At 41.6% G+C, this 13,253-nt stretch overlaps 1 protein-coding gene across 1 annotated transcript in view; it reads left to right on the forward strand.

Annotated features, from left to right (window-relative positions):
- The first annotated feature begins 8,318 nt into the window (after positions 1–8,318).
- The window catches only part of plpp3l.L (phospholipid phosphatase 3-like L homeolog), a 16,254-nt gene continuing 11,319 nt past the window's right edge, over positions 8,319–13,253 (forward strand). Inside the window, exons 1-2 of the mRNA XM_018253730.2 lie at positions 8,319–8,948; positions 11,012–11,169. Of these exons, the coding sequence (XP_018109219.1) occupies positions 8,789–8,948; positions 11,012–11,169 (318 nt within the window). The 5' untranslated portion in view covers positions 8,319–8,788. The remainder of the gene's footprint in view (positions 8,949–11,011; positions 11,170–13,253) is intronic.

Here is a 13,253-nt window from a genome sequence, read left to right on the forward strand (position 1 = left end):
TTTCATAACAGAGTGACCCCAGCATTTTATAACACAGATACCCTAGCATTTATAACATAGATACCCCAGCATTTTATAACACAGATTCCCCAGCATTTCATAACACAGTGACCCCAGCATTTTATAACACTGATTCCCCAGCATTTCATAACAGATTAACCCCAGCATTTTATAACACAGATGCCCTAGCATTTCATAACACAGTGACCCCAGCATTTTATAACACAGATTCCCCAGCATTTCAAAACACAGTGACCCCAGCATTTTATAACACAGATTCCCCAGCATTTCATAACAGATTAACCCCAGCATTTTATAACACAGATTCCCCAGCATTTCATAACACAGTGACCCCAGCATTTTATAACACTGATTCCCCAGCATTTCACCCAGCATTTTATAACACAGGTGCCCCAGCATTTCATAACAGAGTGACCCCAGCATTTTATAACACAGATGCCCCAGCATTTCATAACACAGTGACCCCAGCATTTTATAACACAGATTCCCCAGCATTTATAACATAGATACCCCAGCATTTCATGAAACAGTGGTGCCATGTGAATTTCAGTGCTGGCTGTATGATTGCTGGCTACCTGACCCCAATGTTTTTGGGTGGTTTGCATTTGTTTTTATTGATTTTATATGTTTAGTTAAGGACGTGATACCACCATTCATACAGTGGATAAACATTAAACAAGCACTTAAAGCAAGGCACAAAATTAACAGTTGAAGTAGCTATGGTAGAATTACAAAGAATTCATCTGCAAAAAAAAAAGTGGGTATATGTATCATATAGATCTATAAATATTTTTAATGCAGCTGATCGATGCTATCATCCTTGTAACAGGGTTTCTGCGCTGAACAGATCCAAGCACCACTCTACAAGAATGTTATAAACTCTGCCTTAAAAAGCTCTGGAATTTAGTATGAAAAATTACATCCCATCCTGTACTGTATAGTTTCCCACCCCACTTCCAACAGTGAATAATATCGTCCAAAGTTTACTCCCAAGTGCTTGCTTTCTGTATTGTAACTGTGCTAGATCAGTAACCCTGGTAGGTTAAATAAAATATATGAAATAAGTCACCAAGAAGCTTTATGTTAATAGAGTGAGCTCTTCACTAAACCTTTTGCACTTTTTTAAAGCCAGAGTCAGAGATTATGCAGATATTCCAAAGTTATATTTTCCCCACACTGTAACTTTCCTGTCACATCTATTCTATTTCCATGTCCTGAAAAGTTTGCGAACCCCTGAGCATGCTTTAAATCAGGGCTCCCCAACCTTTTGAACCCGTGAGCAACTTTCAGAAGTAAAAGGAGTTGGGGAGCAACACTAGCATGAAAAATGTTCTTGGGGTGCCAAATAAATTCTGTGCTTGGCCATTTGGTATCCCCTATGTGGATTGTCAACATAGATTAAGGCTATTTGGCAGTGCACCTGGTTTTTATACAACAAAAACTTCACTTCAAGCCAGGAATCAAAAATAAGCACCTGCTTTGAGGCTACTGGGAGCAACAATTAATGGTTTGGAGAGCAACATGTTGCTTATGAGCTACTGGTTGGGGATCACTGCTTTAAATATATTGGCACTTTACATTTTGTCCGCTAGATGGTAGCATTGAGTTCATGTTTCAAAGTATACATCAGATCAAATCTAGTGGTTTTCAGATTGACCGGTACTTTTCCTGAGTTGATTTACAGTTTGCAAAACATTCAGAATTGGTCCTGCAATGGAAAATGTGGGTACCAGTGAATGTAATAAAACATTCATGTTATCTGCCCATTCATCTCTCTGGTTGACCAGGCAGATCTGTCTGTTTCAAATCTATTTGGCAATTACGGGACTCAAATTGACCACCATCCACCTAACAACCTCCAGGCTTTAGGCAGGAGAGTGCTACTAATATAAAGTTACCATTTTATGGGTGACCCTTACCATATTTGTGCACAGGGGCCCTCCCTTCTGCTGCTTCATGCAGCCTAGGCCAGGGGCCTACCAGAAAATCTTGGACCATGGGCCCAGTTTCCAAACTATTATTCCTCCTCTCCTCATTCAACCTCTTTATTCTCCAAGCCTTTTATATCTTCTTCCATTTCCATCTCTATTCTTCCGTTATCAAGCATTTTTTTCTCATAAAGAAATAGAGAATGGTCATGAAATAGACCAAATGTTTAGAAGCAAGAGGGCCCACTAACACCTGGGCCCACCGGGAGTTTTCCTGGTTCCCGGTGGGCCAGTCCAACACTGGCTTCATGAATGAGCATTATATGAAAGTTTGACTGTGATGGAGCAACCATGTATCAAGTTTGCTAAAACTGTCATGTACTTTATAGTAAGCAGTATTGTAATAAGCAGGAAAAGATCATTGTCATATTAGATACTGTGAAATCATTGAGGGAGAGGGAAGAACTGCTACTAGGGTCAAGTGCTTTTAGAACCTTGTTTAGTATAGTTACAGCATGTAATTACTAGTAATGGCCAATAGAGGGAGTTGGGAAACTCTCTCTAGAAAAGTCTAGAAAAGAGGTGGTTCCATAGAGTAAAGGAGCAGGTACGGTTATCCTTGACTAGAAAACATGGGTTTTTAGATTTACCTATACTAGATATATCCATGAGGAAAAACAGCAGTGCTTAAGGTGGGTGACAGAAAGGAGAAGATCCTTTTGGGTGGCAGAGCAGACAGGCTTATAAAGGGTAGGATAAGTTTGGAGCATAATGGCCACTGGCACATGGGTCACTGAGCAAGGAAAAACTCTGCCTCCACTTGTGAGTGAGAAGGGGACAGGAAGAAACGGGACCTAAGGAAAAAAGTTAAGGAGGGTGTCCAAGATCCATAAAAGCAAGGTTGGTAACAGTGGGTTATGCCCTGGAGTTGGGGGGGTCTAAGATAAAGCAAAGGGTCTACATAACATTTTGCCTCTGTGAAAAGTTATTTGTTTATAATAAAGAAAAGAGGTGTGGATAATACAACATAACAGGGTGTGGCATGGGCAGAACCTAGATCCTTGGATCCTGAAGGTTGGCGTGATCTGTGAGCTGGGTTCTAGGTCTCCAAGGTTAATTCTTTCACAAGCAGCCAATTCATACTTCTGCTGTTTGCTATGGAACTTGGCATGTCCTTAACCTTATGGGGTCCATGATTTGGGGCAGTTTAGCATAAGTAGGGACCATTGGTACATGATGTGTGTCCTGGCTATTAGCTATGTTATTTCTACATATCCTAGAGAAGGGGTCACCAACGTTTTTTATCCGTGAGCCACATTCAAATGTAAAATGAGTTGGGGAGCAACACAAGCATAAAAAAGTTCCTGGAGATACCAAATAAGGGCTGTGATTAGCCATTTGATAGTCCCATATGTGCACTGGAAGCCCACATGAGTCTCTGTTTGGCAGTACACCTGGTTTTTATGCAACCAAAACTTGCCTCCAAGCCTGGAATTCAAAAATAAGCACAGTCTTTGAGGTCACTCGGGCAAACATCCATGGGGTTGGGGAGCAACATGTTGCTCAAGAGCCACTGGTTGGGGATCACTGTCCTAGAGAATAAATGTACTTATACATGTTCCTTCACTCAATACTTCCAGTTGTCTCTTTTCTTCTTGACCTCCAACACCCCCAACTATCCTTTTCAAACATAAGAGTAAGTTTTCCATCACTGGTCAGTAATAAGGGAGCATGGACTCCATGTAAAGGACATTCCAAGGCAGTCAACCATTTGAGACGTCTCCACCAACCTCCACCCCTATGGAACCCTCGATCACCATCACTCCTTATGCTAGTATTCCCAGAGCTAATTCTCAAACACAAGCACGCTAGCATTACTGTAAAAAATGACTCTATTCACAAAGGTGCTTGTGCTCATATTGCACCCATAAGTGTACCTTCATTACTTGCAAATGCACCTGTTCAGTCTGCACAGATGAATTGCATGCAGTAGTACCCAAGGTAAAAGTACAGGGCCCATGCAAGCAAGGGAGTCCTGGGTGCTTAAAACATATGTAGTGCTTAGCACAATGCAACAATATGGTTCATGAGAAAGTCAAGCCTTGACTTTTACAAGTGTCCTTCAACGAAAGGCAGGAATTATATAATGAGCATAAAGGGAAGAAAACAAGCTCTGGAGTTTAATATAAACATAGTGTTGTTAGTCTTTAATTTGGCAATTACAGACCATAAACACAGTAAGTCCCTGAATAACTTGTCTATATGTAAAGTTCCTACTACTCCTCATCCAAAGGTCATGCAGAACATTGTATAGATTCAGAGTATCCATTTTAGCAGAATGAACCTGCAGAACATTCAAGGGTCGTACTAGAGTGTCCAGGGCCCACTGGGGCTGTGACTTCAATGGCCCATGTCCCTGAGTCCTCCATCCCCCTTTTCCTTTGCGAATGGCTCTTTCCTTGTACCTTCACCTCACTCCTTAACTAAACGAAACATTTTGGCTAAAAATGCCATATTTTATATAGTGAACTTATTGCACGAGGCTAAAGTTTGAGCTTGTCAATAGCAGCAATGATCCAGGACTTCAAACTTGTCACAGGGGGTCACCATCTTGGAAAGTGTCTGTGACACTCACATGCTCAGTGGGCTCTGATTGGCTGTTGAGAAGCTAAGCTTAGGGCTCGTCACTAATTATCCAGCAGAAAATGAGCTTCCCTGGCTGTAATATAAGCTGATGCTACAGGTTTGCTGATTATTAAATTCTGATGCTAATTGCACTGGTTTCTGTGCTGCCATGTAGTAATTATGTGTATTAATTACTAATCAGCCTTATATTGTGACATTTCTATTCTATGTGTACTGTATATTGTGAGTGGGTCCCTAAGCTCGGTAAGTGACAGCAGCACAGAGCATGTGCAGTGATTCAGCAGAAAAGAAGATGGGGAGCTACTGGGGCATCTTTGGAGACACAGATCTTTACTGCTAAAGGGCTGTGGTTGCCTTGGGCTGGTACAGAAGCACAAAACATCATGTACAACATTTCTAGCTACTACTTTAGTTAAGCATAGTTCCCCTTTAAGACAGTATTCCACTGTCCTAGACCTTACCGGAAATGACATCAACAGTTTTTACAAAATTAAACTTTACACTTCACACTTTCACTAAGGCCAGGAGCCTACTAGCTGATAGAGTGGTGGCCATGTGAGAGGAGTAGGACCTGACTACCCTATAATGGGATCCCACATTGTGGCGCCACGAGCTTGAATGTAGTTTGTGCTAAGCAGCAAAAAAACTCTCTTGTTCAATCGGACTGATACAGAACCCCCAGTGTCCCCAGTAATGTGAATACAGTGTGACAGTATTGCAAAACTGCAGCTCCCCCAGTGTCCAAGCAGTGCATCTATAGAGACCACGGTAGAGTTGCCATATTTGGCGTCGGCTAAACCCAAACAAAGGGGGAGGGGAAGGTAGCATTGGGTGTTGGGGCAGTGATATTGGGGTGGGCATGATGACATTAGAGACTGGCACAATGATGTCGGTGAATTTTTGATGCCAGGGTATCAACTTAGATTCATCTGGCTGGATTTCTGTCCAGTTTTCTCAATGTTTTAAATTGTAAAGGGCTTTTGAATGGACGGCACTTTCAAAAACTAAGATGTCCAGTTCAAAACCACGTGGGAGGCAACACTATCTCTTTCTATATTCTGTCTGATGAGTAAGCCCGACCCTTTAATTACAGGTATAGGATCTATTCAGTGTCGGACTGATACCAGGAAAACTCCCGGTGGGCCCAGATGTCAGTGGGCCCTTCTGCTTCTAAACATTTGTAACAATTTCATGTTCATTCCTTAATTCTTTATGGAAAGAAAGGGGTCAAATAGATGTATAGAGTATATAATACACAAAAGCCATGAATATCTTGTAAATTATATCCTTATAAACGGTGAGTTCTGATGTCATCAGTTATAAACAGTGAGTAGTGATGTCATTTCTGTCACATGACTGAAACTTGTGTATTATAATAAATAAAGTACCCCCTGTTGCAAAATATGAGGATATTAGAAGTAACCTCAGAGTTCCATGACCTGTATAAAAACACTCAGCCTTCGGTCTCGTGTTTTTATATGGTCATGAAACTCCTCAGTAACTTATAATGTCCTTATAATACACAAAAGCTATGAATATCCTGTAAATTATATCCTTATAAACGGTGAGTTCTGATGTCATCAGTTATAAACGGTGAGTTCTGATGTCATTTCTGTCACATGACTCACTGAAACTTGTGTATTATAATAAATAAAGTACCCCCAGTTGTAAAATATGAGGATATTATAAGTTACCTCGGAGTTCCATGACCTGTATAAAAACACTCGGCCTTCGGCCTCGTGTTTTTATATGGTCATGAAACTCCTCGGTAACTTATAATATCCTTATAATACACAAAAGCCATGAATATCCTGTAAATTATATCCTTATAAACGGTGAGTTCTGATGTCATCAGTTATAAACGGTGAGTTCTGATGTCATTTCTGTCACATGACTCACTGAAACTTGTGTATTATAATAAATAAAGTACCCCCAGTTGTAAAATATGAGGATATTATAAGTTACCTCGGAGTTCCATGACCTGTATAAAAACACTCGGCCTTCGACCTCGTGTTTTTATATGGTCATGAAACTCCTCGGTAACTTATAATATCCTTATATTTTACAAGAGGGGGTACTTTATTCACTATATATTTCACAATAGGGGGTACTTTATTCACTATATCATGTAAAGAAAAGAACTAAGAAATTAAAAAGGTTGAGAAGTGGAAGAAAATTAGCTTGGAGAATGGGCCCATGGTCTAAGGTTTTCTGGTGGGTCCCTGTCCAACGCTGAATCTATTATACAGAAATCAGTTATCCAGAAAGCTCTAAAGTACAGCAATACTAATTTAGAAGAACAATTTCTTATTTTTAATTGATTTGCTTTTTTTTTTTGTTTCTGTAATAATAGGAAATCAATGGCACTTGATAATAACTAAGCCATGTTGAGGTGAGTATCTTTTAAATGTTTTTCATTTTTGGCTAGATTATTACTCAGGTTTTCACAAGGCTGAAAACCAAACAGAAAGTTGAGACCTGAACAGGCCTTAGAAAAACCAAACTGTTTGGTTAAAAACCGAACAGGCGGCAACCCTACAGCGCGGTTATATCCCATGAAAGGACAAGGCCAGAGTCAATGAGCCATCAGCAGCTGGCTTCTTCCCAGGCTAACAAGGAGATGGTGGGATGAGACAGTGGGGTATGAGGTCAGGTTTAGGAGAAGGTGATAGGTTAATAAAAGAATGAATAGATGGCGGGCTGAGGCAGAAAGTACAGGTAGGCCAGACAAGGAGAGAAAATAATATGGGCCTCACAGATATAAAAGGACCCTGGAAATGATAGATACTGGGGTAGTGTTTGGCTCCCAATAAGAATGAACTGTGGGCAATAGGGAGTGGGTGAGCGGAGGGAGTGGGTGCAGAACAAAAGCTAAAGCTCTACACACTGGCTATTTATTAACCAAATTCCTAGTGAATGAATTCCACCCATTAACCTGAAGCACAAGAAAGATTCTCTGGAACGTTGCACTGCCCCTCGCTGCATGTAGTGATTGTAGTCCACTCATCTCATCTCCTGGGGCCACCAAATTAAAGGCATATCAACCATTAAACTATTAACGCTTAATTAACCTCTGACTTCTGATTTTTCCCTTCCCGTTCTCTTTTACTATTTCCCGGTCTATGGTCTAAAAAAAAAAGTTTTATCGTTCAAATACATCTGAAAATGAAGTTTAAAAGGGAGAAAACGTGTAAGTTAATACAATTCTCATTTTCTGTTTTATACCCCTTTAATCCCCCAGTTTCTGTAATCGAGTTGAAAATGGTATATTCGCCGGCTGCGATAAAGTCGTTAAAAACTCAGGTTTTCCTTTTACAGTAAATTAATAATAGTAAAATATTTTTTTTTCTAGCTAAGAATAAAAGTCACCTGAGAAAAATTTCCTGCTGAAAAATTTAACATTTCAAACAAAAATGTAAATCTAATGGTCCCCTCTTTATAATGCACCTTCTGTGACTATTTTCTATTTTATTTTTATAAAAAAATGTTTATTTTATTTTTTTATTTTTTTATTTTATTTTTATTACTCCATTGGATCATGGCACCCATCCTAAATACTATGGGGACCCCTGTACTCTGTGGGAGACTAGTAGATCCTACGTGGGAACATAACCCTGCCCTCAGATGAACTGCGGTTTGGAGGTCCTTGGCTGCTGTTGTTATAAGATACTCTCTCTGTGCCAAGCCTTGCAGTTGGTCAGTGCTGGATTGCAGGGGCCCAAGAAGGACAATTGCAGGGTGGGGAATCTTATGTGCTCAGATTGCAGCTGTGTTTTCCTTTTCCTTTCTCCGTTTATCTCTCTTCCTCCCTTTCCTTCCCCGTCTCACCCATCTGTCCCTCCCTCTTACTCTCCCCCCTGCTTCCTCCCCTTTCTATCTATTTCTCCCTGCCGCAGAGAAACTTTCAGTGCTGCACCGTGCACCCTACACAAGGTGTAACTAGAGAAGACAAGGGCCACACCAGCACTTCTACAGGGGCACATGCCAGTTAACAGACTGACTGTCAGATTGGCATAGGCACAAACTGAAGTAGAGGGCACAGAAGCAGAAAATCAAAAGTTGGCAGTTTTAGAAGTTGGCAGAGAGGAAATAGAGAAAGCTTTCAGGGCACAGAGACAAGACTGGCAGAGAAGAACTCAAGTCATTGGATATACAGAGTCACTGGTAGATAAGGTCCAAGCACAGCTAGTGACATGCACCTTACACCAGGTGGGGCCCCTGACTGGTGCCCGGACCCCCGTGTTTTAAAAGTTACAGTCGGGGGTCACTGCGTCCAGAAAGAGCCCCAATCTCCCGTATCGCGTGGCTCCAGAAGGTACCTGATCTGCCTGGATCTGCTGTGTCTCTGCGTAGGTGAGTACAGAGCGGTATTATATTAGCCAATGAGAAAGCACAGAATTATACAGGTAACCCACCTTGTAAGACCCCTGTTTGCTATATAAAATAATGATGATGATGGTGAGTAAAGGTTATGGATGTCCTAGGGTGTGATTAGGAGATTGTGTCCATGTTAGTGTGTCTAGTTAGTGTGTTAGTTTGTGTGTGACATATGTCCTTTTGTCCTTGTGTCAGTCACTCTCCGTGCGTCCATATGGCCTCGACAAATATATTAGTCACTTTGCTGGGAATCCCCTAGAAAGGATTACATCCAACGTTTGGCAATATCCATATTTTGTTTCCCTCCTGTGGTTTTAGTAAAGGCTACATTTGTTAGGCAACCCCCTTCCCCAGTGAGTCTAAAAGCTAACCTCGTATATCTGGCAGGAGCACCCCCTTTTTTTAAAAAAAAATGTTTGGTCCCAGTATGTGTTCTGGGTCAGAGGTAGGATGTGGGCGCCCAGCTTTCATATTGAGATTGGCCCTCTTGCTGTTGCTGAACTCTCACCCCATACTGCCGACCCTCAATGGATTTGTAAGGATCTAGAGTATGTGTAGTTCAACAACTACAGGATTTCAGTAAGGACTGACCAGATGATTCATGTCTAAAGTTACTGTAAATCACAGCTTTTAAGGTTCAGGTATTCCTTACAGTATGTCATTGCGGGGAGAGTAACAGATGTATGCTGGTCACAAGAAACTGATACGCTAAGTGTCAAATTGTCTTTAGTGTAGTTACCCATAGCGACCAGCTGGCAGTTAGCATTGACTAGGGTAATGCAGAGCAAAGGTCTGGTCACAAGGGGTTCCATCTTTGGTGTAAAGTTGCAGTGGCATGGGTTATTTAAGGTTATTGTTTATGAGTAGTTGTCAAAAGTTTTCATTTCAAGGTCCCTTTAAAAGTCCAACCTTTAAATCAGGGACAAGATTGCATATATATATGGAAATATAGGGGTAACAGTCACCCTCCTATAGTTCGAGGGGTACCCAGGGCACAAATAAGCACTCACCCCAAATCTCCCTCTAACTGGCCTTCAGACTGGGCCCCCTTAGCTCATAACAAGGTTACAGATATATGGAAATATAGGGGTAACAGTCACCCTCCTATAGTTCCAGGGGTACCCAGGGCACAAATAAGCACTCACCCCAAATCTCCCCCTAACTGGCCTTCAGACTGGCCCCCTTAGCTAATAACAAGGTTACAGATATATAGAAACATTGGGGTAACAGTTACCCTGCTATAGTTCCAGGGGTACCCAGGGTACAAATAAGCACTCACCCTAAATCTCCCCCTAACTGACCTTCAGGCTGGGGCCCCGTAGCTCATAACAAGGTTACAGATATATAGAAACATTGGGGTAACAGTCACCCTGCTATAGTTCCAGGGGTACCCAGGGTACAAATAAGCACTCACCCCAAATCTCCCCCTAACTAACCTTCAGACTGGGCCCCCGTAGCTCATAACAAGGTTACAGATATATAGAAACATTGGGGTAACAGTCACCCTGCTATAGTTCCAGGGGTACCCAGGGTACAAATAAACACTCACCCCAAATCTCCCCCTAACTGACCTTCAGGCTGGGTCCCCTTAGCTCATAACAAGGTTACAGATATATTGAAACATTGGGGTAACAGTCAGTGCCTCTGAACATGCTCCAGTAGCTCCCCATATTCTTGTCTGCTGGTTCTCAGCACATGCTCTGGGCTGCTGTCATTCACAGTTTGATGATTGACCCTAAGCTTAGCTTTTCAACAACAGCCCAGAGCACACTGAGCATGTGCAGTGCCACTGACACAATAGATGGTCTAACAAGGTCTAAGATGGGAAGCTGCAACTGAAGGGCTGGATCATTACTCTTGTAGGGTTGCTGAACCTTGTAAGTTTATTATATAAAATCCAGCATCTCCAGCCCTATTTCTCTGAAAGATTTAGTTTTCTTTATAACGTGTGGCATTCTGCCCATCATTGTTACCAATACAAATAAACTTCTTTATCAGGTTTCAGCTCAGGTATTTATCCGTGTGCTCCTTTCTTACAGTCTCTATACCCTTTCTCATATGTGAATTGGGCGTGGTGGCACCTGTTCACCGGGGATTTTTCTGCGATGACACCTCAATCCAGTTCCCGGTGATACACCAGGAAACCATTAGTGACACAGTACTGATCAGCGTTGGGATTCTCATCACGGGGGTCACGGTGAGTACAAAAAACGCCTAACAAGGTCCAAGCCGGGGAGCTGCTGGTGGCAACTGGGAAGGCCTGGATCATTATTGTAATAGGACTGCAGAGCCTTTGGGCTGGCATTGAAAGCTCAGCCTATAAAATATAGCATTTCGAGCCATGATATTTTTTATGGTTCTCCTTTGAGTTTTTGCACAACAAAATATTTTTAAGTGTGAGGTTTCAGAAACAAGGACACATCCCCATTTTATGAGCTGCACCTGTGTAACTTCTGTAAACAATTTCCTGCAACTGTTGGCTGCCCCATATCTATTAAAGTCTATTGATGGCAAGGCAGTGTATATAGTACTGAAGGGGCTTCGAACACCTGGTGGTAGACCACTATTTTATTGTCAACAGGCATTTAGCTTACAGTGAAGCAGTCAACTGTAAGCCCTTGCCCATAAAACTCCAGCTTGGGATAAAGTTGCTGTTGGGCATGGTTTGAAAGCCATGATGAAAGTAGGAGAATTTAAAAATAATCAATAAAGTGAAGCCTTACAAAGTGTATGTGTTTTTGGTTGATAGCATTTAAATCCTAAAGAGACAGGAAGAACATTCATTACAAAAACATAAAAAATGAAGGCCAATGAGAAAGTTGCTAAGAACAGGTCGTCTATAAGATCCTATTTATAACACCCCTTTATTTAAAGTTTTGTCAACTCAAACAGGTCTAAAAAAAAGGCGTAGGCATTTGTTTTCTTTGTTTGAATGATCCGTAGTATGCATTCAACAGTGGCACCCAAACTTTGGGACTGACTCTCGTAGGGAGGCCCAAAGCAGGGGAAGAGGGGACTTTGTATGAAGGTCAGATAGAGGGTTAGTATTTGGACAGCATCTTTGGTATCCACAGAATTATATTATAACAGGGTTACTGTTGATGATCGTGGTAGTGAAACATCGCTATGAGCTATGAGGAAGTGAACAAATGTTTGACCATTAAATGGGGACCAGAACCCAAAAAGAACATTTTCTTGGCAATTTCATGCTTACTTCTTTGCAGAACAGTTTGGGGAAGACTTTTCCTAGCCCAATAATGACCCCATGCACAAAGGCAGGGCCATATAGAATGGGTTCGTTGAGATGGGAGAGGGAGAACTTGACTGCACAGAGCCCTGACCTCAACCCAACATAAACCATGTGGGATAAATTAGAACCCCAACTGGGAGTCAGGCCTGATCCCCAACATCACTGCCTAACATTTTCAATATAAATGGAAGAAAATCCCACTTACGGTGCTCCAACATCTAGTGGGAACCTTCAGGGATGGGGCTGTTGTAGCAGCAAATGGAGGATCAACATAGTCCTCTTGATCTGGGAGTAAGAAGTTGGACAGGCAGGTGTCCGGATACTATATAGTGTACAAGGTTAAAGTTGTGCGCACTTTGAGGCCCACAGCTAAATGTTTCCAACAACAAACCATTTTTTAGCAGTAAATTCCATACGTCTCCTGCTGTCACAGGGCAAAGAACCATCTCTGTTGCTGAAGGGAATGTTCCCTTTTCCTCTAACAGTGGCAGTAGGTGACCTTTTTGTTCTGTATAAATAACTGAGTAAAAATATCCATGGATAATGATCTGTGAAGGATGAATTTGTGTATATTTGTCATTTCCTGTGAGAACAAACGTAATCAAGAGAGTTTTCATCACAAATTATGGAATTTTTGCTTCTAATACTTCAGGTCCACCTCTATTTATGGGACTTGGGAGCCAGTTTATTAAAATAATCTATGTTACCTGTACTTTCCCTCACAGATGCAGTTCTGTATGGATGAGGACAGGTGCACAACTGCCATATATTATCAGCTTTGCTAAATAAACCCCATTCCTCCATAGGATCCTAATCCCTGTAGGCATCTCATTGTCTTCTAAATGAAAGGCACTGGGCTGCTAACTATAGGGCAGGCTGGAAACTCACTAGGAAGTGCTAGTAGTGTTTGAACATGTATAATCAAGAACCTAGAACAACCAATAGCAATAAGACCAGCAGTCATACATGAGAGGTGTCTGTAGAAAGATGGTGGTTCCAACCGTTTGCTGTTTTTCTTTTAGCAAACTGGT

The sequence above is a fragment of the Xenopus laevis genome, chromosome 3L, assembly GCF_017654675.1.
Source record: "Xenopus laevis strain J_2021 chromosome 3L, Xenopus_laevis_v10.1, whole genome shotgun sequence".
Classification (NCBI taxonomy): domain Eukaryota; kingdom Metazoa; phylum Chordata; class Amphibia; order Anura; family Pipidae; genus Xenopus; species Xenopus laevis.